This window comes from Papio anubis, chromosome 20 (genome assembly GCF_008728515.1).
Source record: "Papio anubis isolate 15944 chromosome 20, Panubis1.0, whole genome shotgun sequence".
Taxonomy (NCBI): Eukaryota; Metazoa; Chordata; class Mammalia; order Primates; family Cercopithecidae; genus Papio; species Papio anubis.
This window is the reverse complement of record NC_044995.1, coordinates 33,209,236-33,236,025: the sequence shown is the minus strand read 5'-3', so window position 1 is coordinate 33,236,025 and position 26,790 is coordinate 33,209,236. Positions and strand designations below refer to the sequence as shown.

Below are 26,790 nucleotides of genomic sequence, written 5' to 3'. Positions count from 1 at the left end.
GTGTGCTCATGAGCCAGCTGTTTTGTGGGGATGTGGAGAAAGCTCTCCCCCTGGGGCCTGCCACTCTGAAATAGGTCAGGGAAAGATAAGTGTGTGAGAGCAAGAGGGGGAGCCGGAGTGCGGGGGGATGTGATGGAGGGTGACCAGCAGGAGGGGTGTGGGGTTCTGATTTCTGTAGCTTTGGAATTTTTCAAAATAAGTTAGAGGAAATATCAGGGCAGAATCCTTCCAGTTTGGGGGCCAGACCTCCTGGCAACCGTCTGCCTTGAGAGGGCTCAGAGACCCTGCAGCTTGGCAGTCATCACTCTGAGGGTGTGGTGACTTCCTATTCCCTCCCCTTTTTTTCTTTAACAATTTTTAAAATTAAATTTGGCAGGGGGCTGGGCACGGTGAACCTGTAATCCCAGCTCACATGAACCTGTAATCCCAGCACTGTGGGAGGCCGAGGCGGGAGGATTACCTGAGGTTGGGAGTTCGAGACCAGCCAGACCAACATGGAGGAACCCTGTTTCTACTAAAAATAGGCGTGGTGGTGCATACCTGTAATCACAGCTACTTGGGAGGCTGAGGCAGGAGAATTGCTTGAACCCGGGAGATGGAGGTTGTGGTGAGCCAACATCACACCGTTGCACTCCAGCCTGGGCAACAAGAGCAAAACTATCTTTTTTTAAAAATAGAGATGAGGCCTCACTGTGTTGCCCAGGCTGTTCTTGAACCCTGGGCTCAAGATCCTCCTGCTTTGGCTTCCCAGAGTGCTGGGATTACAGGTATGAGCCACCGCGCCTGGCCTCCTGCCCTCTCTTTTATTTAAGCCTTGGAATTAGAGAATCAGGGATGAGCCGCTTTGCCTTTTGAGCTTGGCCTTTAGCCAGCAATGTTGAGGGCCTCCTGGAGTGCAGGCTCCACCCAGGTGCTGGGCTCACGGCAGGGAGCAGGACAGACAGTGCCCCACGGGACCCCGAGGTGGGGTCAAAGGATGCCTGCCTGAGAGGTACCCTGTGGACCTCACCCTGAGGCTGAGGGAACAGCAGGTGCAAGGCCTGGGCGCTGGCAAATGCAGGCAGTGGTGCAAGGGTTGGAGTAGATGTCTGTGGCCTGAGAGTTTATGATGGCACATTTGGTGGGGGGGATTTTTGAGTTTTTGAATTTCTGTGGTTTTTGTCTGCGGGAATGAAGTGACTTTTTCTTTTTTTTTCAGACAAAGTCTTGTTCTGTCACTTAGGCTGGAGTGCAGTGGTGTGATCTCGGCTCACTGCAACCTCCACCTCCTGTGTTTAAGCGATTCTCCTGCGCTAGGGTTACAGGTGCGCATCACCATGCCCGGCTAATTTTTTGTATTTTTAGTAGAGACGGGGTTTTGCCATGTTGGCCAGGCTTTTTATTGGTGGTGTTAAGAGAGACAGGGTCTTGATCTGTTGCTCAGGCTGAAGTGCAGTGGTACCATCATAGCTCACAGCAGCCTTGACCTCCTGGGGTCAAGCACTCCTCCGGCCTAAACCTCCTGAGCAGCTGGGACTGCAAGTGCACACCACCACACCTTACTCATTTGCGTATTTTTTTGTGGAGACAGGATCTTGGCTGTGTTGCCCAGGCTGGTCTCAAGAACTGCTGGGCTCAAGCGATCCTCCCAAAGTGTTGGGATAACAGGTGTGAGCCACCATTCCTAGCCTTGAAGTGACCTACTGTTGTGCTGCCCTGATATATGGTCTGAGTTCTGGAGTGTGGCGGGAGCAACTGTCTCTGGGCAGAAAGCCCCTGTACAGCTCTTAGATGGACCTCCAGGGTGTGGTTTTAGTCGTAGCTAGGTTCACATCCAGAACTAAAAGAGTTAGGGACCAGCTCTGGGGCCTCATGTATGGCTAGGAACTGGGAATTCTAGGATATGTCTTTTATTTTATTTTATTTATTTTATTTTTTTTTTTGAGACGGAGTCTCGCTCTGTCACCCAGGCTGGAGTGCAGTGGCCGGATCTCTGCTCACTGCAAGCTCCGCCTCCCGGGTTTACGCCATTCTCCTGGCTCAGCCTCCCGAGTAGCTGGGACTACAGGCGCCCGTCACCTCGCCCGGCTAGTTTTTTGTACTTTTTAGTAGAGACGGGGTTTCACCGTGTTAGCCAGGATGGTCTCGATCTCCCGACCTTGTGATCCGCCCGTCTCGGCCTCCCAAAGTGCTAGGATTACAGGCTTGAGCCACCGCGCCCGGCCTGGATATGTCTTTTAAATACTGTTTCCAGAGCAGAGGTGATGGGAGGAGCTGCCTTTTTTTTTTTTTTTTTTTTTTGAGATGGAATTTGGCTCTTGTTGCCCAAGGTGGAGTGCAATGGCACAATCTCAGCTCACTGCAACCTCCGCCTCCCGGGTTCAAGAGATTCTCCTGTCCCAGCTCCCCGAGTAGCTGGGATTACAGGGAAGTGCCACCATGTGCAGCTAATTTTTTGTAGTTTTAGTAGAAATGGGATTTCACCATGTTGGCCAGGCTGGTCTCGAACTCCTGACCTCAGGTGATCCGCCCTGCTGAGGAGCTGCTTCTTGGGCTTCCCAGCCCAGTGGTGAATGCCTGGGGTGAGTACAGGGAGGTCCTGCCCCTCCAGAGCCTCCCTGGTGAGTGGATAGGTTGACAGCCTCAAAGGACTTTTTTTTTTTTGAGATGGAGTCTTGCTCTGTCGCCCAGGCTGGAGTGCAGTGGCCAGATCTCAGCTCACTGCAAGCTCCGCCTCCCGGGTTTACGCCATTCTCCTGCCTCAGCCTCCTGAGTAGCTGGGACTACATTAGCTGGGACTACAGGCGCCCGCCACCTCGCCCGGCTAGTTTTTTGTATTTTTTAGTAGAGACGGGGTTTCACCGTGTTAGCCAGGATGATCTTGATCTCCTGACCTCGTGATCCGCCCGTCTCGGCCTTCCAAAGTGCTGGGATTACAGGCTTGAGCCACCGCGCCCGGCCGCCTCAAAGGACTTTACTTAGTGGAGTGGCAGCTCTCTGCCAGCTGAAGATGACGACCCTTTTCTCCACCCATCGTGTCGCCTGGCGTGGGCCGTGGGACTTCTCTTTTTGCCAGGCAGCACTGTCCCCTACTCCTGTTCTAGCTCATTTCATGATAGTTTCTAGGGTCAAATGTATTTTTGAAATTAATGTTTAATCTTGAAACTTTTCAGAGAGTGGAGGGAGAAATTAACCCAGAAGTCAGCTTGTGTTGTGACCAGATCACTGCAGGGCAGCAGTGGGCCCAGTGTGCATCTGCACGCGCGTGCAGGTAGAACGTGCCCACGTGCCCCAGCCAGGCGGGCCGGAGGGGTCTCTGTGGGGTGCTGCTCCCCATGAGCACCTGTCCCTAGGCTCACACAGGTGCTGCGTCACACAGCAAGGGCATTAGGCTGAGGGGCTGCCTGGGGTGCTGGGACTGGCAGTGGGGAGATTTGGTGCCGTCCCTTGGGGAGCTCCTATCACTCCTCCCTGGCCCTTAATTTTGTGCCACCCTGTGTCCCGCCGCGACACAGTGCTCCTGCTGCCTGACCCCATGGTGGGGTTAGGTGGCCTATGAGGGCCATGCCAGGGACTGTTGACCATGTCATTTGAGGTGCTGGTTCTTGAGGAGCCCCAGTGGCTATGTGGTCTCCTTGCAGGTGTCCTGTGCAGTTTGTGGCCTGATGACTTAGAGCCATGTGCTGTCTGCCTTTGCTGAACGTGGAAGAGGTGCCTTTAGTGAAGGTGTGGCCTGGGTTGCCAAGGGTATCTCAGTGTTCAGTTGCTACTTCATCCTCAGGGCTGCCTGAAGCGATGGGGAGGGCGAGGTGGTGGTGGATGTGGCCGGTGACGTTTCCACATCCGCATGGGTGGCAGCCTTGTAGTATTTGATGAGCCTTACACTGTGGTGGGTCTGGCATCATGGAGCTGTCCTCAGGGCACACTGCTGTCAGTCTGTAAAAGTCACCCTGCTCCTTGTGGTCCTCAGTCACAGGAAAGAAGCATCTTCCTAGGCATCCTGGTTGTGGACATGGATGTGGCTCTGTGGCTAGATGGGGGTTAGACCAGTTGTGTGGGGGACCGGGGGTACAGGAGGCCACCAGTGGCCCTTTTCTGACCAGGTAGGTTTGCTACAGAAGAGTGAAATTCAGTCAGAACAAGGGAAACTGTCTCAAAGCGGAGATGAGACCAGGGTGTCACACCAGAGCCATCGAGGCTGGTCCTTCTGCACTGAGTCCCAGAAGCTGCAGCCTCACTCGGGTGACACTGCATTCTGCTGCAGGTTGGGCCCGAAGGCATCCTGCAGAATGGGGCTGTGGACGACAGTGTAGCCAAGACCAGCCAGTTGTTGGCCGAGTTGAACTTCGAGGAAGATGAAGAAGACACCTATTACACGAAGGATCTCCCCATACACGCCTGCAGGTGAGCTGGGCTCAGCGGGCCTGGGCATGTGCTGACAGGTGGGTGCCTCTGGCATGGGCCTGGGACACTCACTTCCCAGGTACAGGGTGGTGGTGTCCTCGGGAGTAAGGAAGTTGCTTAGGCCATGTTCACAGCCGAGGCCTGTTATCAGTCAGGAGGTGGGCTCAGCAACCTCCGACACCCTGAATTCACCAGGAGGTGGGAAAAGTTTTCCTTCCTTTGGCCTCCTCAGGCCCTGGGGGCATTGCCTGGTACCTGTGCACTCACTCACTAGAAAGAATTTGTCATGGCATTGGGTGAGCATCTGGGGTGGGAGGGTGAGTGGAGCAGCTGAGATGCCCCGCAGAGCGGTTGCTTCAGGGTTCTGGGGCATCCCTGCCTCCCCGTGCCTTGGCTGTGCCTGGAGAACTGGACGTGAAGACAGTAGTTAGTGGACAGACCTGCATGTTGACGAATTTGGAATTCTCATCTTGAGCGGGATCGTCCCATGATGAGGCTTATTTCTGTATTTTTGTGACACACAAGTGAGGAAATGTAGATTAGAAGAGGAGAGAAGGTTTTGGCCGGGCGCGGTGGCTCACACCTGTAATCCCAGCACTTTGGGAGGCCGAGGCTGGTGGATCATGAGGTCAGGAGATGGAGACCATCCTGGCTAACATGGTGAAACCCCGTCTGTGCTAAAAATACAAAAAATTAGCTGGGCGTGGTGGCGGGTACCTGTAATCCCAGCTGCTCGGGAGGCTGAGGCAGGAGAATGGGGTAAACCCGGGAGGCAGAGGTTGCATTGAGCCAAAATCACACTCCTGCACTCCAGCCTGGGCGACCGTCAGGGCAGGTTTGGGTCTGGGCCCTGCCTCTCTCTCTGGGCGCCCGCCTGGGGCCCTCCCTGCTGCTCCTGGCCCACGTGCTGCCCAGCGCTCCAGGACTGAGGCTGCTCTTCCCTAGGCTTGGTGGGCAGGCGCTCTTTCCTGCATCTCAGCTCTTCGCTCATTCTCATTTACAGATGTTTTCATGTATGTAATCGTGTTCTCTTAACACACAGAGATGCCCATAAGTCCTGATGTGGCTCTAGGGAGCTAGCAGTTTGGGGTTTGGTATGTGGATTTTCAGAAGACCACAGCCAGCGGTTGGGTGAGGCTCTCCTGAGGCTCCTCGCTTGGGCTTTGGGGCCTGAGCTTCAGGGCGCTGCCGCTACAGGGTCTGTGCCCAGCTTCCCGGGAGCACAGTGCCCTCTGCTGGAGCCCGCAGCTCACCATGACCACTGTGACTGAGGCTGGGTTCCTGAATTTCAGGCCAGAGAGCGGGGACTAGAATGTCCCTGGAGGAGTGAGGCCTCCCTCCAGCAGGACTCTCCTTGGAGGTGGCTTTGTTCCTCATCCCCTCGGAGCTTCTGCCACATACTCAACCCCTTCCCTGCATTCTTGGGTTTGGGAAGCCCTGGTTAACTGGTTTGATTTGGTTACTGGGATTGTTGGGGTTGAGTATGTGTTTAATGAAGAACTTAAAAGTGTTGTCAGAGGAAAGAATTTTACATCTTGCCAAATGAAAACCAGAGAGCAAGCTTCCAGCTGTAACTGTCGCTGTTTTGATTTTTTAGTTACTGTGGAATACACGATCCTGCCTGCGTGGTTTACTGTAATACCAGCAAGAAGTGGTTCTGCAACGGACGTGGAAATACTTCTGGCAGGTAGATAATCAAACCATGCATGTGTCTTTAATCAGTGCTGTGCTCAGATTTGTGTGTAAATTATGGAAATGTTGAAGCGAAGTGCAATATAAAATCACGCTAACAAACCTGGTTTTTTTCCTCCTCTGTGACTGGTTTAACTTGAAACAGATGGTGGTGTGTGAATGCCTTAATGTATTTACCCTTGATTTATTCTCTGTGGCTCTTTTTATTATGCAAGTAGGGTTGGCTTAATTCTCCTTCCCAGTTTTTATTTCGATTTTTCTGCAAGATGAGCTCTTGGCACACCCGCTGATCTTCATTAACGGAAGGATGTTCCCAAGGCAGTAACGGGCATCCAGGGGCGCTGGTTCCTGAGCAGGCTCGCTCTGGCCTGAGCTCATCGGAGCTGTCCGGAGGCTAATTCAGGCCAGATCCTGAATCATCGGCTTCAATTAAGTTCACTTGACCGTCGGCGCTGGGCTTGCCTTCCTGATGTTGATCAGCTGCAGCTGGACTGGGTCGCTTGTTTTGTGTTTGGGACGGGACCAGTGTTCTCTCGGTGCCCAGATTCCAGGGGGGAGTTCGGTGGTCTTGCCTGGGTGGTGGGACTCTCGTCCTGGTGGGTCCCATGCCAGCGGCTCCCCTTCCCTCCGCGCTGCTGTGTGCAGGTCACTCCACTGCCGGAGAGGATGGAGCAGAGCCTGGGAGGCGGAGCTCTGAGGTGCCAGCAAGGAAATGGGGTCTTTTTCTGAGGTTCACATTCTGGAGAAAGAAAATGACCAAAGCCCAGAGGCAGGCTTACTTGCGCTGACACCAACCCCCTCCTGTGCCTTTGGCAGCTGTGGGTCTCGGAGGGTTACAGATGGAGCAGTCAGATCTCGTGGCATCTCTGAGTTAGTAACTTGAAATATGGTGTTATGAGCAAGGTGAGAAAGGGGCTGCTGTTTTTAAAAGATTTTTAAAGAAAAGTATCTTCTGGATAACCAGAAGACATTCTTGTCCCATTTTCAGAATCTTCTGGGTAATTTAAGTGTTGCTATGTTTGCATTTAGTTCCTCTTGTGCAGGAAAAGCAACTAAATAAAACTTCTCATAGCTGGCAACCCCAGCTTCCGGTCAGCATAGCCAAGAACAGGGAAGTGAGCAAAAGGGCCTCTGAGAAACAGCAGGCTCGAGCCAAGCACCACTGAGCGTTCTGTGCGAGGCCCAGGGGAAGGTGAGGAAGCAGCCACCGGCCCTCAGGGAGCTTGGCTGTGACAGGGTGAGGATGCGTGGGAAGACACGGAGACGGCTGATTCTGCCCATGTGGCCGGCAGGGCTCCAGAGTGGAGTCGGGCTTTGGGGATGCCCAGAGCGGCCATGGCCGGTTAGAGAATCCTGGGCCTCGTGGCAGGGAGAAAGGTTAGATTAGCTGGGCTGAAGCTTTTGGCAGGAATGGTTTTCCAGAGGGGAAGAGAGAGGGCGCAGTGAGGGAGGCTGGGAGGCCCTGCAGGCGTGTTCAGAGCTGCTGGAGACACTGGAAGAGCCCAAAGGCAGAGCAGCTGGGCATCCTTGTTAGATACAGCAGATAGGCGCTGGAAGGTGACTGGCTTGGCGCAGGGCAGGGTTCAGCCCAGATCGCGGTTTAGGCGAACAGTGTCCTGGCCATATCGCAGCAAGGAAGGAGCCAAGCCAGCCAGGGCTTCAGACACAGCCCTGGGCTTTTGCAGAACAGCCCCCGTCTCTGCTCAGCTCTTTTACTCCATTTTACAGGGTTTCCAGTCACCTGCTTACCAGATTTCCCGGCCTGCAGCAAAGCAGGAGGGACTGTTGCTCCTAGAAGTAGGCACAGGGCCTCTGAGGAGTGATTTCAGAAGAAGCCACAAAAAGTGGCGGCAGCGGGGGGTGACCTTGGAGAGAAGGGGCCGAGGCCTTGTGGGAAATGTCTCGGACCCCACAGCAGCCCTGGGCCAACAATGGGTTAAATTAGGCCTGATAAGTTGGATTTAAGAAAGCAGGATCTTTAAAAAAGGCAGGAACTATGTGAACCGTGTTAAGGAAGTTTTCCTTAAAAGTGGTTCAAGTTGGGATTGATTTTTGTGCTCAGTGGGGAGCTAGTTTGGGGGAGGGCTGGTCCCCGGAGATGCCAGATGGATGAGGTGTGACTGCCTCTGCTAATGGACCGTGAACGGTACCGGAACTTTTAACAGGGGCCCGAAAATTGGAAGTGGTGAAAAGCCAAACTTTGGGTGTTAACCGTTTATCATTTCCTGGTTTCAGCCATATTGTAAATCACCTTGTGAGGGCAAAATGCAAAGAGGTGACCCTGCACAAGGACGGGCCCCTGGGGGAGACAGTCCTGGAGTGCTACAACTGCGGCTGTCGCAATGTCTTCCTCCTTGGCTTCATCCCAGCCAAAGCTGACTCGGTGGTGGTGCTGCTGTGCAGGTGAGCGGTCCTCAGATGTCTCCCGGGGGTGACCTTTAAGTTCCAGCCGTCTCCTCACAAGCCTTGGCCCATCCCAGCCCAGCCCAGCCGTGGCTCTGATTCCAGGGAATTGTGCTCCAAAGATGATTTTTGCTGAAGGGTGAGGCATGAGAGCGTTTAGGGGCTGAGGCTTGTTAAGGAGTTGGCAGTGCCGTGTAACTCTTTTGGGGCGTTCTGGCTAAATCATGAAAACAATTCTGTAAAAACAAAGTCTGTTCTGAGTTTTAAGAGTTCAGAGCTCAAGTGCACGGGGAGATGTGATTTATTACTAACAGTTTAAAGGTAATGTGATCACATAATAAAACTCAGGGCACGCCCCTTTGGGTGAAAGGTCAGCATGGGAGGGGGCCCTCCCTGCTCCAGGACTTCAGAGAGGGGAGCTAGTCCTCACGGTCCTCTCCCGCTCCGCAGGCAGCCCTGTGCCAGCCAGAGCAGCCTCAAGGACATCAACTGGGACAGCTCACAGTGGCAGCCACTGATCCAGGACCGCTGCTTCCTGTCCTGGCTGGTCAAGATCCCCTCCGAGCAGGAGCAGCTGCGGGCGCGCCAGATCACGGCACAGCAGATCAACAAGCTGGAGGAGCTATGGAAGGTGGGGCTGCCCAGCAGGCTGACCCGTGCCTTTGTGTGGTTTCTGGTTGCGGGGAGGGGAGTATCTTCAGAGACGGCTTGACCCAGTGAGACCGCTGGAGATTCTCTGGAAGGAACTCAGGCCTCTGCCACCTCTATGTGGAGTGACCCCAGGGCAGGGCACCTTGGTCACCTTCCATCCAGGCAGCCTTACCTGACCAAGAAGAGCCTGACCTTGGGGAAAGGAAAGCTCTGGCTGCTGGAATTTTTCTTGTCTGATGGGGGGTGGTAGGGGAAGGATGGGGCTGGTTGTAGGTAGACTTGTCTGGCAGAGCCTGGACCTGCACAGACAGGTGCACTGCGAGAGTGTCCTGGGGAAAGAGGTTGGGGTCGAGGTTGGCACAGTCAGCTGAGCAGAGGGGAGAGGAGAGGGTGCTGGGTCAAGTAGTGGGTGCCTGGCCTCCCTCAACAGACAGCCCTCACTTTTCCCCACGGAAGCCTTTCTCTGGTTCCGGCTGTTTAGGATTTTGTGATAAAGTCATTCTAGTAACTAGACTAGAAGCTTCCATTTGCCTCCCATTCAATCAGAAATCTCACATAGGAACTGAAGTACAAGTTAAAATGTTTTTTAAGCCAGGCGCGGTGGCTCACACCTGTAATCCCAGCACTTTGGGAGGCTGAGGTGGGCGGATCACGAGGTCAGGAGATCGAGACCATCTTGGCGGATCACGAGGTCAGGAGATCGAGACCATCCTGGCTAACACGGTGAAACCCCGTCTCTACTAAGAATACAAAAAATTAGCCGGGCGTGGTGGTGTGCGCCTGTAGTCCCAGCTACTCGGAGGCTGAGGCAGGAGAATGGCGTGAACCCGGGAGGCGGAGCTTGCAGTGAGCCGAGATCGCGCCACTGCACTCCAGCCTGGGCGACAAAGCAAGACTCCGTCTCAAAAAAAAAAAAGTATTTTTTAAGCATTGTTCAGCCGAGTACCTTTCCACTTGGATTTTCAGTTTGCCAGATGATTTTCATGATTCCCGTTTATATCTGAACAGCCCAGATAATGTCCTGTCCCCACCAGCATGGCACTCACTGAGGGAGCTGGCCCCCAGGGGAAGAGCTGCGGGCCCCTGTTGGTTCTGGCTTAGGGTTAGCAGACGTGGGAGACGGGCTTCCCGGGCTGTGGACACAGTGAGATAAACCGGTGTCTTTGTGGCAGCCTGCGAGGAGGGTTAGCTGCTCTCGTTCACAAGCCGGGCGTGCTCGGAGGAAGCAGCCAGCTCTGAAGGTGCCCTCTGCTGTGGACAGTGTGTCAGGCTGGTGCCTGGGGCTCTGTAGGCAGGTTCACCCAAGTACCGGAACCCTGCTGGTGTGAGGAGCAGCAGCTGAGGCCCAAGCACGGGCTAGGCCGGTGTGCAGCTCCCAGTGTGGCATGGAGTTCCTGTTCCCAGGGTTTTCCTTGCAGATGCGCCAGAACCCCTCCATGCCACCCACTGTGGCCCATTCTCAGAAGCGGCATGTGTGCTCCATCCCTCTGGTGCCTCTGCACCCTCGTTCGTTTGCATGTAGGGAAAAATAGGACGAGTGTTGTTGTCTTCTAGGAAAACCCTTCTGCCACGCTGGAGGACCTGGAGAAGCCGGGGGTGGACGAGGAACCGCAGCACGTCCTCCTGCGGTATGAGGACGCCTACCAGTACCAGAACATATTCGGGCCCCTGGTCAAGCTGGAGGCCGACTACGACAAGAAGCTGAAGGAGTCCCAGGTGATGTGTGCAGGAGGGCTTGGCCTGGGCTGGGCTCTGACTCTCACAGCTCTCTTCCTCAGGCTTCCAAAGGGAGGTTTTCTCTCTAGGCTGTGGGAGCTGACGTGGGCTGCAGCTGCAACGCCTGAGAGTTGGAGCTTGCGGATCCAGGCCTGGCAGCCTGGTGGTCTGGGCCCCCGCCCTCAGAGCTGACATCAGCCTCAGTGTTTTCTATTTAAATCCAACACATCTTTCCCAGTGGGGTCCACAGCTTTGCCCACAGCTGCAGGAGTTAGACTCGGGCGTGACCCCTGTGAAGACCACATTTAGGCAACGGGAGCCCCGGAGTTCTGACCTCCCCTCCCTCCCTCCCCTCCTCTCTCTCTCCCTCCCTCCCGCAGCAGCTGCTCCCTGGCCACGGAGGCCTCTGGTGTGTGGTGAAGCCTCCAGACGGGATCGGCCTGTGTGTGTTCTGGGGACTCCTAATGGCTTCTCTTTCAGATATGCCCTTGGTGGCATTTGGGGCTGTCAGGTGCCGCTCACGGCGCCCGCTGTCACGGCAGAGGCTTGCTGTAGGGCCCGCCTCATGGGGCCTGGGGCATGTGGAGGCCAGGCCCGGGCATGTGCTGGAGGCTAACCGGGGCTCTTGTTTTTCATGTGCTCAGACTCAAGATAACATCACGGTCAGGTGGGACCTGGGCCTTAACAAGAAGAGAATCGCCTACTTCACTTTGCCCAAGACTGACTCTGGTAATGAGGATTTAGTCATAATTTGGTTAAGAGGTGATTTTAAGTTTTAAAATATTTGTGACCATAAGTAGCATAAAATTCCTAGTTCCACCCTTGTAAAGTGCCCCTTAATTTGAACTCTTCCTGGTGGAAGTGACGGCGCAGGTTAAAATGGCCACCTCTCTCACTTTCTTACCGCAAGACATGCGGCTCATGCAGGGGGATGAGATATGCCTGCGGTACAAAGGGGACCTTGCGCCCCTGTGGAAAGGGATCGGCCACGTCATCAAGGTCCCTGATAGTATCCTTCATGTGAAGAGGGTGGGGCTGGCTGGTGGGAGAGGAAAGTGGGGGGGCATCAGATGGAGGCCACCGTGGATTTGATGCTCGTCGCTGGGCCAGCATCTCGTGCTCTGTGGTAGTTGCTGGCTGGCACTGGCCTCCACTGCTCTTAGGAGAATTGCAGGGCCTTCACCTTCTGGGACAGCTGGTTGTATGGTTGCTTGCCCTCTGCCCGAATGGTGGTGATATTGGTGATGCTGCTTGTGTGACGCGTCCCTGGGCTGACTCTGGAGGTTAATGTGGCTGCAGGAGCGCCTTACCTGGATGCTGACTCTGCACACGGAGGTTCCAGAAGCCAGTGGTCACATGCAGACCCTGTGAGCACTCACTTGCTCCCAGGCCACGTTTGGGAATGTGCAGTAACCTCATGGTGATGCAGCCTGCCGGCCATGGTGGAGCAGCTGTAAGGCACAGGTGCAATCAGAGGCCTGGGGCGGGGAGGGGTCCTCGGAGAAGACACCACGGGTCCGACTCGGGCCTCTTGGTGGCTGGCCAAAGCTGCTGGGGCCTGACCGTTCAGTGGTGGCCTCCACAGGGGTAGAGAGAGTCATGTCCCACACCCACCCTGTGCCTGACAAGCTCATCCTAAACACGTGAGACTGGTTTTGGGGCTCGGGGTTGAGGGAAGGGTGTTGCCTACTGGCCACAGCCTCCTGGAGGGCAGGTTGCTTGTGTATGCGGAGCCCGGTGCTTGGCTGTACTGGGAGGAGTGTTGTTTCCATGGAACTGTGAGAAGAGCTGCTATGGCCAAAGCTGGGTTCCATGAACTCTGCCTGCCCCTGCTGGCCACATGTGCAGGAGCTCCTGGTGAGGTTCTGGGGCCCGGGATGTGGCTGCTCCCTGCTGGTGAGCGCTGGTGGCTTCGCTGCCGCCCTCTGCATCTCTGAAAGGGGCCTAGATGGGTGGCCGGGAGATGGCCCCGGGGGTGGCAAGGAGGAACTTCATGCTGGCTGGGGGTGGGACACCGGCTCATGGTGAGGTAGATTCTGTCCTCAAGGACGCTTTCCTTCTGGTTTCTGGTCTGGTGTTGGCTGCATGTTTTTAGCGTTTGGTGCAGAACCAGTGGTGTCTTAAGTAACTAAATTTTAAAACGCCATTTAAAGAATATGTACCAAGGGCGACCCAGAAAGGTCAGCCTGGCTTTTGACAAGGATGCAAACTTAACTCAGCACACAGATTATGGCGATGAGATTGCCATTGAGCTGCGGAGCAGCGTGGGTGCACCCGTGGAGGTGACTCACAACTTCCAGGTGGATTTTGTGTGGAAGTCGACCTCCTTTGACAGGTACGTCCCCTCCTGTCGCGGCCCCCCGATCCCTGGTTGCCACCCGTGGCATCTTTATGAGCCCTCCCCATCACTGTGGAGTGGGGCTCCCCACCCAGGTCTGCAGACTCAGGACGCTGGTGAGGCGGCCATGACTGTGCGTGTAGCCAACCCCACACCTTCCTCACAGGATGCAGAGTGCATTGAAAACGTTTGCTGTGGACGAGACCTCAGTGTCCGGCTACATCTACCACAAGCTGCTGGGCCACGAGGTGGAGGACGTAATCATCAAGTGCCAGCTGCCCAAGCGCTTCACGGCGCAGGGCCTCCCCGACCTCAACCACTCCCAGGTGTGCGCCGTCCTCAGCGCGCGGGGCCTCGCCCATGGGCCGGGACACAAGCGGCGGCTGCCCCTAACGGCCGCTTGTATTGAAGGTTTATGCCGTGAAGACTGTGCTGCAAAGACCGCTGAGCCTGATCCAGGGCCCGCCAGGCACGGGGAAGACAGTGACGTCGGCCACCATCGTCTACCACCTGGCCCGGCAAGGCAACGGGTAGGACTGACACGGCCCCTGTGGGCGAGACCTGGGAGGTCTTTAGGGTGGCCAGATGGAAGGCCTGCTGCCAGGAGCCTCGGGCTCTGTCATACTGGGGAGAGCACTTGGCAGACAGTGTCGCTGTAGCACCTACCGCTCTCCATGTGACGTTATTCGTGTCAGCTGCAGCCTTGGGATTGCATTTTAGTAACCAGGTCTGCTACTGGTGTAGATGACTGGGGGCAGGGGGCCGTGGCTGCAGCAGCGTGAGTTCTGTGTGCGTCTCAGAACTGTGAAGGCACTTTATAGCATGGCGGGAGGGTGTAGGTTCCAGCCTTGGCATTGCTTGTGGTTGGTAGAGCTGTGAAGGCTGGGCTGTCTGGATCTGAGCTCGTTCAACATTGTGTCATTACTGCCTGTTAAAAATGATAGGAGTTTAAGGCCAGCCTGAGCAGGGTGAGACGTCTCTACAAAAAAAAATCAGAAATTAATTGGGGGTAGTGGTGTGCACCTGTTGTCCCAGCTACTCAGGAGGCTAAGGTGGGAGGATCGCTTGAGCCCAGGATATTGAGGCTGCAATTAGCTGAAATCACTGCACTCCAGCCTGGGCAACAGAGCAAGACCCTGTCTCAAAAAACAGAGTCTTGGCTTATTACATTCACCGAGCTTCCTCTGGGTAAGCATTGAGCTGCCTGAATGGTGTTGCAGGCCGGTGCTGGTGTGTGCTCCGAGCAACATCGCCGTGGACCAGCTAACAGAGAAGATCCACCAGACGGGGCTGAAGGTCGTGCGCCTCTGTGCCAAGAGCCGCGAGGCCATCGACTCCCCAGTGTCTTTCCTGGCCCTGCACAACCAGATCAGAAACATGGACAGGTGTGTATCAAGTCCATCCCTCCCAGTTGGTCCCTGAGCTGCTGCAGGTGACATGTACAGAGCTCAGGTGCCCCGCTGACCTGCATGTGCTTCCAGCATGCCTGAGCTGCAGAAGCTGCAGCAGCTGAAAGATGAGACTGGGGAGCTGTCGTCTGCCGACGAGAAGCGGTACCGGGCCTTGAAGCGTACCGCAGAGAGAGAGCTGCTGATGGTGAGTGCCCCTCCTGCCTGTAAAAGGGCCTGTGGGCTGGCGGCCTGATGGTTTTTGTTTGGGCCAAGGCACCTGTTTGAATTGTTGCTTTGCTTCTGGAAAGAGAAATTAGATGCTCTCTACCTGGCCTCTCTGCGCTCAGTTGTACAGTAAATTAGGGACATCTCGCTGCCTGGAACACGGTCTTCTAGGGAGTCTCCACTCCCAGCCTCCACTGGGATCTGGCAGTGGATCTAGAACACTCCTGCTCTTTCATAACCCACCAGCCTGAACTGGAATCAGCCTGAGTGCAGCTTTCAGCAGCTCAGCACTGCCCCTTGAAGGCTGTCGTGAGACATAGAGCCCTTGGTGTGGAGAGGTTGCCTTCTGTGAAACGTGACCGTTTAAGGACCTTTAAAGTTGGTAATCACCACAGCCTGGACCGTGTATCTTGTCCGGGAGGGACAGCTTGTTTTTTTATAGTGTCAGGGAGGGTGAGAAACAGGAGAGCTTCTGTGTCCTGTCCCACCTGCCCTCCGGGGTCTGGTGGCGTTTACAGTGCAGGTGCCCTGATGCCTCTGCACCCTTCCCCAGAATGCAGATGTCATCTGCTGCACATGTGTGGGCGCCGGCGACCCAAGACTGGCCAAGATGCAGTTCCGCTCCATTTTAATCGACGAAAGCACCCAGGCCACTGAGCCAGAGTGCATGGTTCCCGTGGTCCTTGGGGCCAAGCAGGTGGGCTCTCTTCCCTACTGTCTCCTGTGTGAAAACTCGTGTGTGTGATTCTTGGTGTTTGTCTTTTAGAACACCCTGTATTGATGTAGGATGCTCAGCAGAATGTGTGCACACGCAGGGCTCCCTGAGGGGTTTATAGAGGGTGGGGTCTGCCAGCTGCACGTCCAGCATGTGTGGTGAGCAATGCCTCTGTGGCCAGGTGGTGCCCTGTGCACCCCGGGGCCCCTACTTCCTCGCTAGTGTGTGTTGAGACTGATTCACACCTGAACTTCTTGACTTGTGGGGGCCCCTCTCCCTACAGCTGATCCTTGTAGGTGACCACTGCCAACTGGGCCCAGTGGTGATGTGCAAGAAGGCGGCCAAAGCCGGGCTGTCGCAGTCGCTCTTCGAGCGCCTGGTGGTGCTGGGCATCCGGCCCATCCGCCTGCAGGTCCAGTACCGGATGCACCCTGCACTCAGCGCCTTCCCGTCCAACATCTTCTACGAGGGCTCCCTCCAGAATGGTGTCACTGCAGGTAACGGGTTCTGCTTGGGGCAGGGGCTTCTGCGGAGAAGTGGCATCAAGGGAATGTGGCCTGGGGAGAAGGAACTGGCCCATCAGTTTCCCCTGAGTGGCTTCATATAGCCACTGCTTGAGTTCAGGGCACTTTGTGCCCAAGGTCTTGGTGGTATGGTCTTAGATCACGTGGTGTCTCTGGGGCATGTGGGGAGCCTGTGTCCTCTGTAAAACTCAGTCATTGCCTGAGAATTCATCCAAGGCTCATGTGGCAGCATGCACAACAGCAAGGACAGGCGTTAGGGATGCTGAGCCCAGGCCTTAACGTGGGCCGTGTGTTCAGTGCTTCCTGAAGTATAGTCATTCTCGGGGCCTGGGCCCCTGGGGTCTGCAAGACCGTGTCTGGCTTCCCTGTATAACACAGAGGCCTCAGCTGCCCTTTTTCACTCTGCCGATGCTTGCTGGTGACTCACTGGTACTTCTGCAAGAGTTGGCTCGGAGCAGCCGGACTGTGCTGGGATCACAGTAAGAAACACCCCGGATGAGGAAGTGAACAGTACATCTTGCCTTGAGTGTTTTGCTGCGACCAGATAGAATTTCTCATGACACCTTCGGGTGTGCTGGTGCTTGAAGGCAGGCCTTGTGGACACACCCTGGGTATTCACCCCGTGGTGTTGGGCAGACTTTTTCCAAAAATGATCGATCTCATCGCTTCATAGAGAACAAGTGGCAACATTTGTTACAGTAGTAAAATTCAAGTGAAAACTAGAATTTTGGAAAACGTTAACGTCGCTTGCCATGAGCTTGGTGTCTTCCCAACACCTAGAGACTTTTCTAATGAGGTCTGTAGGGGTAACAGATGAACTGTTTCCACCATTGCCGGTGAAATGTGTCAGCCTTTGGAAGACCTACTTGATGGGAGATCCTTCTTGAATGACCAATGCAGAATGTCACGAAGTCACATGGGGATGCAGTGGCAAAGAGTTGTCACAGGCCTGCGGAAACCCACCTCTGCCCAGCTTGATGTGGCCTCAGGGCTGGAGACTCCCAGCCATGCAGAAAGGCTGTAAAAACAAACCCATCTCCCTTTCCAGTCACAGGCATCCATGAGGCCCGGCTTTCCCGGAGCCCGGGAGGGTGGACTGAGCAGAGGCAGATCCCAGGGCCCAGCTGCCTCCGATTCATCCAGATAGTAAGGAGATTCGCAGAAACGGGAGACAGGACCACTCTTCTCATTTAGCTTATTTTTGGAGAAATAACTAATGTGTAATGGGTTATTTTTAAACGAATTAATACATTTTTAAAAAATTTCCAAGTTTAGGGAATACAGTTATCCAATAAACAAAAGCTGTTTGGACTCCCTAACTTTTGAGAGTGTAAAGGGTCCTAAAAGCTGCCAATACAGCATCTCGTGAACTCCAAACCTGTGAGGTTGGTATTGTCAGGCCTACTTACAGGAGAAAGTGAGGCTCAGAGCCCACCCCCCGGGTTGGGCTGCACCACTCTTTGCCGAGTGGTAGGTCGTGGGAGTTGATGCCACTGTTGACATCGCTGGGACACCGCTGTTCCCAGTGCATGGCAAGGCTGAAAACAGAAGGCTGCAGAGACCTCGCTTGTGCTGGTGTGTCTGAGCACTGGCTGGGAAAGGCGTGGCTCAGTGCAGGCTCAGACCCCTCATGGTCCCCAGGGCATCGGCCCAGAGGGCAGATGCTGGTGCACACTGCTCTCTAATTGATGCCCAGCACGTAGTTCACACCCAGTAAGTATATTTTAGGAAATTCTCTATTGAAGTGTAAACATGTGGCCACATTACGAGTGTCTGGCTCAGTGAGTGGTCACTAAGTGAGCATATTTGGATAGCCAGCATCTGAACCCAGAACCACCTGACCAGCTGCAAGAAGCCGCCTCATCCCTGCAGGTGGCCACCGTCCAGGGGTGCGCATCCACAGCAGCCCCTGGGCTGAGGGACTTCTGAGCTCATCCGGCGGCCCCTGTGCTCGCTGCAACAACAGTGATGCACTTGGCCTCATTTTCAGCTCGACGTGGGATCATACGGTGTGTGCTGGCGTGTCTGGCTTCCTCTGTCCATGTCAGGCTGGTGCTGTGCAAAAACACCAGTTTCCTCACACTGATCGAAGCTCCCAGTAGAGTGAGGGGGGCACGTGTGAATTGAGAAGCTGGTTTTACAGTTTTAAGGAAACACACAGAGCCCAGAAAAGCCAAGATGAGTGCGAAGAGCCCGAAGAAAGTTGCTGCTCACACAGCAGGACGCTGCGGCCCCCCAGCTGCAGTGTTGGGCCCCGGCCCAGGAGGGAGCCCAGAGGCAGAGCCAGCAGTCCACAGGCCCTCAGCAGGAATGGGCAAGGCTGCAGGGCAGGGGGACACAGTTGACTTAGCAGTGTCACATGCAAGTCAGTTGTAGGGGCTGTGGAGCCGTTAAGGCAAGCTTCTGGAAGGAAGCAGGAGAATAGCCTGTATCCTGGGGTTGCCAGAGATCCAGGCTGCAGGAAAGCTCTGGCTGAGACCCTGTTTCCTGTTCAGGGGCTGAGCCAACTCTGTGCTGGCCATGGTGCTCTCAGTGGCCTCTGCTCAATCTTGCTCAATCCTGGCCATCTCCAGCCAGGGGACCAGCTCAGGTGACCTCACCAGGGCCTCACAGATCGAGGTCTCTTGCCCCAGGGCCTGCAGCGCTGGTGTGGCATCTACATTGCGCTGTGTCTGAACTCAGTTGAGGCGGGCTAGGGCTTTTGAAGTGTTACCTCTTTCCCTCCCCTCACAGCGGATCGTGTGAAGAAGGGATTTGACTTCCAGTGGCCTCAGCCCGATAAACCGATGTTCTTCTACGTGACCCAGGGCCAAGAGGAGATAGCCAGCTCGGGCACCTCCTACCTGAACAGGTGAGCAGGGACAGGCCCACCGGCATCTGCAGGCCTTGGGGACAGCTTGAGAGGTTGCTGACCCATTGTACTTATTTTTAACATGGGACTGAAACTTTTTTTACTTTCATCTGCTGTTTAGACTCTAAACCGTATTGTTTCTGCCTCCTTTTCCATTGTACTTGTTTTTTATTGGGCAGATACTTGCTAATCCCACATGGCAGCCTTTTCTGCCCCTCAAGACTTCCTTGGTGAAGGCTGGGGAAGCTCAGCCATGCAAACACCAGTGATGGCAGCTGCCTTCCCGCAGGGTGTCGTGTGTCTGCACCCCTCACAGCCTCCAGCCTCAGGGCTCGGGATCCCACAGGTGGAGCCCAGCACTGAGAGCCTGGGTTTCTTAGGACCGAGGCTGCGAACGTGGAGAAGATCACCACGAAGTTGCTGAAGGCGGGCGCCAAGCCGGACCAGATTGGCATCATCACGCCCTACGAGGGCCAGCGCTCCTACCTGGTGCAGTACATGCAGTTCAGCGGCTCCCTGCACACCAAGCTCTACCAGGTGCTCCGCGCCCATGGGCACACTCGGTCCCCGGGGCCATTCAGGGGTATTGACCCTTGACTTTTAAGTTACCCCCCCCAAGAGGTGCCCATCCTGGCTGGAGCTCAGAGTGGCCCAGGAAGCACCAGCTGGTCCACCCTCTGGGGAGGGCACAGACAGCACATCCCCACAGTCCTTGTGAAATTCCACGTGGTCAGGACAGAGACTTTGAGAAGTACGTCACAAGGATCAGAAACATGGGCTGAGATTGGCACATCAAGGTGTTTTCTTGGGACGGTTGAAACAAGTCCAAGGTGGAATGGGAGTGGTCTGTGCCTGCCACGCAGTAGATGTGCTGTGGAGACTGGTGTTCACACCTTTTTTGACACCCGGATGAAACGCCTACTGCGGGTGTGTGGGGAGGAGGCACAGCTCTGCCTCCACGGGGAAATGAGCCCAAGTGCCGAGTCTGAGTGGCTACATGGCAGTGGTTTCTGTTCTGTTTTTGAGCCCGGCTCAGGTTCTCTGGGATGAGCACTTGTGCTCTTAGTGCTGAGAAACAAATCCCCATGGCTAAAAGAGAACAGGCTGGGTGTCATGGCTCACACCTGGAGTCCCAGCACTTTAGGAGACTGAGGCAGGGGAGCCGCTTGAGCCTGGGAGTTCCAGACCAACCTGTGCAATGTAGGGAGACCCCATCTCCACCAAAAAAAAAAAAGTAACTGAGTGTGGTGGCATGTGCCTATGGTCCCAGCTACTCAGGAGACTGAGGTAGGATCAGCTGAGTCTGGGAGGTCAAGGCTGCAGTGAGCTGAGATCGCACCACTGCACTCTAGCCTGTGACAGAGCAAGATCCTGTCTCTAAAAAAAGAAAACAAAGCAAAATGACAGCAGAGCCAGGACATCCCCTAGGTGCGATGGAGCAGGTGCCAGGCCCCAAGGTCCCGGGTGGGATTTGAGGGTGGGTCTTGGTGTATTTCCTGCATTTTGCGGGGACTGGGAAGGCCGCCTGTTGGCCGATAATGACCATAAAGCTCCCTTTCAGGAGGTGGAGATCGCCAGTGTGGACGCCTTTCAGGGACGCGAGAAGGACTTCATTATCCTGTCCTGTGTGCGGGCCAACGAGCACCAAGGCATTGGGTTTTTAAATGACCCCAGGCGTCTGAATGTGGCCCTGACCAGAGCAAGGTAGGGAGGCTGCCTGCTGTGTGCTGCCCAGCCGCTCTCATCAGTCCTCACTTCCCAGGGAATTTGGGGCTAGGGTTGGGGGTTGCCAGGGCCAGAGGTCAGAGGGCTCTAAGCAGCAGTTGAGAAACAATGTCTCACAGGAGAGATCTTTGTGTCCGTGTCCTGGGGGTTTGCTGTGGCCCCTGTGCCTCAGCCCAGCAGGACGTATCTTTCCAGGCCCTTCTGGTCTGATTCAGATAAATCTGGTGTGTGTCTGTCAAGTTGTTTAGAGAGCCTGTAAATTTTGGTCCTGTCCACTATTTTTGGTTCTAAAATACAACTTTTGTGAATTGATGATAGCAGAAGGGATCCATTCTGTCATCCCACATACAACTAGACATCAGGCCGGGTGCAGTGTCTCATGCCTGCAATCCCAGCATTTTGGGAGGCCGAGTCGGGTGGATCACCTGAGGTCAGGAGTTCTCAACCAGCCTAACCATGGTGAAACCTGTCTGTACTAAATACAAAAAAATTAGCCAGGCGTGGTGGTGCATGCCCGTAATCTGAGCTATTTGGGAGGCTGAAACAGGAGAATCGCTTATACCTGGGAGGCGGAGATTGTGGTGAGCCGAGATCGTGCCATTGCACGCCAGCCTGGGCAACAAGAGCAAAACTCAGACTCCAAAGAAAGTAAGAAAGAAAAAAAAAAAAAAACTAGACAGCAAGGACTCGTTCACCAGCTGGAAGTCCGGGGGGCCTGGCCCGTGGCTCCACCCAGCATAGGGAGAGAACCTGGCGCTCCTTCCAGCTCACATATGCAGTAGTCCTCCTGTAGGTCACCATGGCTTTGTCATTGGTTACTTCCTCTTTCTAAGGCGTGCTCTTGTTTGGTGGGTAGTATTGGGTGGTCCCCCGCACAGCTGCATGAGGTGGGCTAGAGGAGCTGGGCATCGGGTCAGTGCCCCAGCCTGCCAGGGACCCTGTGGGGCCACCTGTGCCCTGGTGCCTGGAAGGCCGACTCTCTTGACAGCAGGTCTTGTCTTCAAACGTATCCACCTAGCCAAGTGTCTGCCATGGGGCTGCTTAGAGTCAGCCACAAAATCAACCCGTGTGCAGGGTCAGTAGCTTGGCATTGGGCTCTGGGGCCTGTCCCTGTGGCTGGCAGCCTGCCTGCTGCCTTGGCTCGCCTGGTCCACGCCTCTCTTGCCTTGGATTTGGGTTGTGAGTGAATGCAGCCTTGCCTCTTGGACCATCCCGTGAGACGGGCCGCTCTCCACCTGCGTCCTCAGCACTGTGCCCTTGTTGCAGGTACGGCGTCATCATTGTGGGCAACCCGAAGGCGCTGTCGAAGCAGCCACTCTGGAACCACCTGCTGAACTACTATAAGGAGCAGAAGGTGCTGGTGGAGGGGCCGCTCAACAACCTGCGCGAGAGCCTCATGCAGTTCAGCAAGCCGCGCAAGCTGGTCAACACCATCAACCCGGTGAGCGTCTGCGCAGGACAGCAGGGCAGCAAGGAGAAACCCGGGCCTGAAACACTGCTGGGAATGTGCCAGCTTGGCCCATGTGCCTGTGAGCTGAGGGAGGGCTCTCCTAGGGCCAGCCCACTTCCTGTCTCCCAAGCCGTGTGTGGCATTTTTGGCTCAGGGCCACTGAGTCCTGGGTGGCCTCTGGGAATTGGGCTCAGGGCTGCTGTGCCGCATGCAGCAGCCTGGGGCCTGGGACCTGGGACGCCGGGAGTTGGAAGCTTTTCAAGCCCGGGGTTCCCTGGTGGTGAGGGAATATGAAGTTTCCTGAGCCGAGGCCCAAGGGTCAGCATCAGCCCAGGTCTGCCGAGGAGGGCAGGCGAGACCCAGAGGCCGTGAGACAACAGCTCTCTCCTGTCTCCAGGGAGAGCCCCTGGCACAGTGTCAACACCCCACAGCTGCATACCTGCTGCCTCCCAGGCCTCCCAGGCCACCGGCCCATGGGAAGTTGTTCCTTCTGTTGAGATGACAAATTCCTCACCTATCTAAACCTTCGCAGGGAGCCCGCTTCATGACCACAGCCATGTATGATGCCCGGGAGGCCATCATCCCAGGCTCCGTCTATGATCGGAGCAGCCAGGGTGAGTTGCTCGGCAGGAGACCGGCCGGCCCCTTGTCCTCACAGCAGGATGCTGGCTGTTCCCATGGCTGAAGCTTTAGGTGCCCCACCTTTCCTTCCCCTCAAGGGCAGGGCCTGGCTCCCTTGTCCTCCCCGCCCCCAGGACATCTCTAGCCCCACAGCACCCCTGGGGCGTTTGTCTTTAGCCAGAGTTTATTTGTGTTTCCTGGTGATCAATCTAGTTAGCTTTTTCTTGCCTTTTGGTAGGGCAGGGACTGCATGTAGTACAAATAGAACATTTTCATAAAAAGGATTTTTTTTTCCTTTGGTAAATTCAGGGTGATTTTCATTTATTTTTTATGTTTAGAGACAGGGTCTCGCTATGTTGTCCAGGCTGGTCTCAAACTCCTGCCTCAAGCATTCCTCCCGCTCAGCCTCCCAAAGTGCTGGGATTACAGGCGAGAGTCACTGCACGTGGCCAATTTGCATGGGGGGTTTTTTTTGTTTTGTTTGTTTTGGTTTTTTTTGAGACAGTCTTGCTCTGTCCCCCAAGCTGGAGTACAGTGGTGCGATCTTGGCTCACTGCAACCTCCGCCTCCCGGATTCAAGCGATTCTCCTGCCTTGGCCTCCCAAGTAGCTGGGATTACAAGCACCCACCACCACGCCCAGCTAATTTTTGTGTTTTTAGCCATGTTGGCCTGGCTAGTCTCAAACTCCTGATCTCAGGTGGTCCACCCACCTCGGCTTCCCAAAGTGCTGGGGTTACAGGCTTGAGCCAACATGCCCGGCCCTGATTTTCAGATCTGTGTAGGCCAGTGATTCCCAGCAGGCTCTTCTAGGGGAAGGTGCCTGCCCTAGCACCCAGCCCCAGGCTGGCTGCTGTAGTCAACATGGAGTCCGGCGAATCTGCATCTTCAGCCTGGGCAGAGCCAGGACAGATGTGCAGCTCCGACTGACTGGCTGGTGGGGTGGGTGGGGCATCGCCAGGGTTTGACCGAGGCAGATGACACCTGCTGTGTTCCACTGTGATTTGCAGGCCGGCCCTCCAGCATGTACTTCCAGACCCATGACCAGATTGGCATGATCAGTGCCGGCCCCAGCCACGTGGCTGCCATGAACATTCCCATCCCCTTCAACCTGGTCATGCCGCCCATGCCACCGCCTGGCTATTTTGGACAAGCCAACGGGCCCGCTGCAGGTAAGCATCCATGGCTGTGGCCAGGTGTGGCCCTCCTGAGAGCTCTCGAGGGTGTGCTTGTTTGGGAGGCCCTGGCCTCCTTGGGATCACCCTGGACTGCTGTCTTTCAGGCCGAGGCACCCCGAAAGGCAAGACTGGCCGTGGGGGACGCCAGAAGAACCGCTTTGGGCTTCCTGGGCCCAGCCAGACCAACCTCCCCAACAGCCAAGCCAGCCAGGATGTGGCGTCACAGCCCTTCTCTCAGGGTGCCCTGACGCAGGGCTACATCTCCATGAGCCAGCCCTCCCAGATGAGCCAGCCCGGCCTCTCCCAGCCGGAGCTGTCCCAGGTGAGCCCGCCCCATGCACAGAGCCCTTTTGCGGCCCTGGGACAGGACTTGCTTGAGTGAGAGTGGGGCTGTGCACCTGGAACATGCCCTCTGAAGAGCCCGAGAGCTGACCTGGCCCATGTCCACTGTCCAAATTACCTGTCCCTGGGCTAGGGTCATCAGAGTGGATCTCCTGGGTCTTAATTTGGGGATGGATTTTCCATTCTCCTCTCTGGGCTGCTGAGGGCTGGGTGGATGTGAGCACCCTTGGCCTGTGGCTTGCTTACCTCCTGACATTGTCTTTCAGGACAGTTACCTTGGTGATGAGTTTAAATCACAAATCGACGTGGCGCTCTCGCAGGACTCCACGTACCAGGGAGAGAGGGCGTACCAGCATGGCGGGGTGACGGGGCTGTCCCAGTACTAAAAGGCAAGCCCCCCGGAGCAGGCCTGGCCCCATCCCAGTCTCCAGGGAGCTGCTGGGGAGGGGTGGTATCTGGAAATGCATGCTGTCCCCAGTGGGGTCACAGGCCCGCAGGGCCAGCTTGGCCTGTGCCCTTCACCACCAGTCAGGGTGGCTCCATGTGTTGCCCAGTCACAGCCCCACTTTCCCCTTGAAAGAATTCTAGGGCTCCCCACGGAAAGGGATGTGGAGGCACCCCACCCTACCCCATCCTGGCGGGTAGCCCTCTGCTCGCGGGACCTGTTTCCTCATCAGAGTGGGGGAGAGCAGCTCGAGCTCTCCCTCGGTGTCCCGTGCGCTGGGTACCTGTGGGGCTCTGCGCGCCGCCTCTCACCGCCTCCTGCCCTTCTCCCTCCTGACAGGTGGCGGCGGAAGAGCTAAGCAACGTGGCTTAGTCCATCAGCATCTTATTCTGGGTAATAAAAAATAAAAATAAACGGATACCTGTTTTCCACTGCTAAAACTGAAGCACCACTGTGTGAGCGACAGGAAGGGAGAGCGCACGAGGGAGAGGAGCCGAGGCCGAGCGCCCCCTGCTGGCCCGCGGCGGCGAGGAGCAGAGGGAGCGGAGGAGGGGCCGGCCCGCGGGAGCCGCCGCCACCAGGAGGCCCCGCTCCGTCCCACCGGGGCTGCGGCCAGGGCGGAGGGAGGAAGACCCTCATCTCAGAGTAGCCCTTTCCTCTGTTCTTTTATTTCTTTTTCTCTTTGATTGAAAGGGGACTACGTCTTAGCAGGAAAAAACTTCGCATTTCTGTGCCCGAGCAGGCTCCTTGCAAAGATGGCGGCGCGCAGGGCAGAGCCCAGGGAGGGCGCATCTGTCCACGCCTACCAGACGCGCCGAGGTCGCGCTGCCTGTGTTCTCCGAGGGCCTTCATTTAAAGAAAATAAGGGTGTTTGGGGTTTTTCTGTTTGTTTTTTCAAGATTCTTTTAAAGGAGTACTGAAGAATACTTTCCTAAGTTTGTCTCTAAAATCTTAGCGGTGGACCTGGGAGATGTGAGAAGCTTCCAGAAACAGTTTGAACAAGCCAGCGTCACTGGAGAAGAGGAGCAACACCTGTGCCGCGGCCTGGAGGAGGATTTTTGTTGCTGGTTTTAGCTTCCGGTGGCTGCTTGCTGCGGGGCATCGGGCCTCTGGGGTAGCCGCCCACCGAGCCTGGAAGCTGCTCGTTCTCCACTGGACTCAGAAGCCAAGCCGCTTTCCGCCCGGACTCGGCGCAGGGCCCTGCACCTGTGAGGAAGGTGCTTTTGGCCCCATTGCGAGGGGCCTTGGCTAGGACTGGCCCTGTGGCCAGGGGGCGAGAAGGTGGCTGTTCCCGGATCAACGGCTTTTTCCCGGGGGCCTTTGGAAGATTTGGTGGAAGGACAAGAGGGCCTGTCCCTGTCCCCAGGAGGCACCGACAGTCCCTGTACTGGTTAGACACACGGAGCGCTGCACACCGAAAGCCCAAATTGGGAGCTCTGCCTGCCAGCAGTTTTGCTGAGGGGGTGATCGCTGCTTCTGGGGGGTAAGGAAACAAGTTACAGGAATTACTGCGTTCTGTGTAAAGGGGCTGGGGGGTGTGGTGTCGTTGGCAGAGGGTCATTTTAGTTAGGAGAGCTGCCTCAGCCCCTCGAACCCCTGGCTTGGGGTGTCATTCCGCCTGGCGGCCAGGCCTCCAGCCTGCCCTGGCCCGGGCCTGGGGCTGTCACTTGCCCTGAGCTGAACACTTCCAGATTCCAGCTTCTACATGGGACAGACGGGGACGCACAGGCCACCTTCCTTCTGGCAGGGACTCTTATTTATTCCCATTGCTCTAGGGCTTTCGGTTTCCCCTTCTTCCGGTAGGCCGCGTAGAGGCATGCACCACGCACCGGGTAGGCTTCTGCGGTGACCCCGCGGCGGCCCGAGGGACGCTGCCTGCCCCATCCCGGCTGTTGGGCTGGGCCGCTTTGCCTCTGCTTCGCCCTGTGCTGTGTTCTCCAGCTTTGTAGCAGCGGCCTTGACAAACCCAGGCGCACCGTACCAAGGCAATGTAACTTTTGATTTTCGGTCAATTTAAGTTCTTTTGTCACCAATAAAATATTAAACAGTTTTGCCTTCACACCAAGGATTGGATAAACTGCAGGGGGCGGAGGGTGTTGGGGGCGGGGGTTCCCTGGCTGAGTGAGGGGTTGGGGTGTGAAG

At 55.8% G+C, this 26,790-nt stretch overlaps 1 protein-coding gene across 2 annotated transcripts in view; it reads left to right on the top strand.

Moving 5' to 3' along the window:
- UPF1 (UPF1 RNA helicase and ATPase) overlaps positions 1–26,707 on the top strand; it is a 38,197-nt gene extending 11,490 nt beyond the window's left edge. The window contains exons 2-24 of one of the 2 annotated variants that reach the window (XM_003915208.4): positions 4,244–4,383; positions 5,981–6,070; positions 8,311–8,478; positions 8,929–9,109; positions 10,684–10,845; positions 11,490–11,574; positions 11,756–11,854; positions 13,072–13,180; positions 13,350–13,509; positions 13,595–13,713; positions 14,404–14,568; positions 14,665–14,779; positions 15,353–15,496; positions 15,798–16,011; positions 18,772–18,889; positions 19,270–19,426; positions 20,451–20,593; positions 21,881–22,055; positions 22,597–22,678; positions 23,694–23,855; positions 23,966–24,183; positions 24,470–24,592; positions 24,988–26,707. In XM_003915208.4, coding sequence (XP_003915257.3) covers positions 4,244–4,383; positions 5,981–6,070; positions 8,311–8,478; positions 8,929–9,109; positions 10,684–10,845; positions 11,490–11,574; positions 11,756–11,854; positions 13,072–13,180; positions 13,350–13,509; positions 13,595–13,713; positions 14,404–14,568; positions 14,665–14,779; positions 15,353–15,496; positions 15,798–16,011; positions 18,772–18,889; positions 19,270–19,426; positions 20,451–20,593; positions 21,881–22,055; positions 22,597–22,678; positions 23,694–23,855; positions 23,966–24,183; positions 24,470–24,589 — 3,126 coding nt within the window. In that variant the 3' untranslated portion in view covers positions 24,590–24,592; positions 24,988–26,707. Of the gene's footprint in view, positions 1–4,243; positions 4,384–5,980; positions 6,071–8,310; positions 8,479–8,928; positions 9,110–10,683; positions 10,846–11,489; positions 11,608–11,755; positions 11,855–13,071; positions 13,181–13,349; positions 13,510–13,594; positions 13,714–14,403; positions 14,569–14,664; positions 14,780–15,352; positions 15,497–15,797; positions 16,012–18,771; positions 18,890–19,269; positions 19,427–20,450; positions 20,594–21,880; positions 22,056–22,596; positions 22,679–23,693; positions 23,856–23,965; positions 24,184–24,469; positions 24,593–24,987 lie in introns of both variants that reach the window. The other variant, XM_017952314.2, reaches the window with a different exon arrangement.
- Positions 26,708–26,790: the final 83 nt, after the last annotated feature.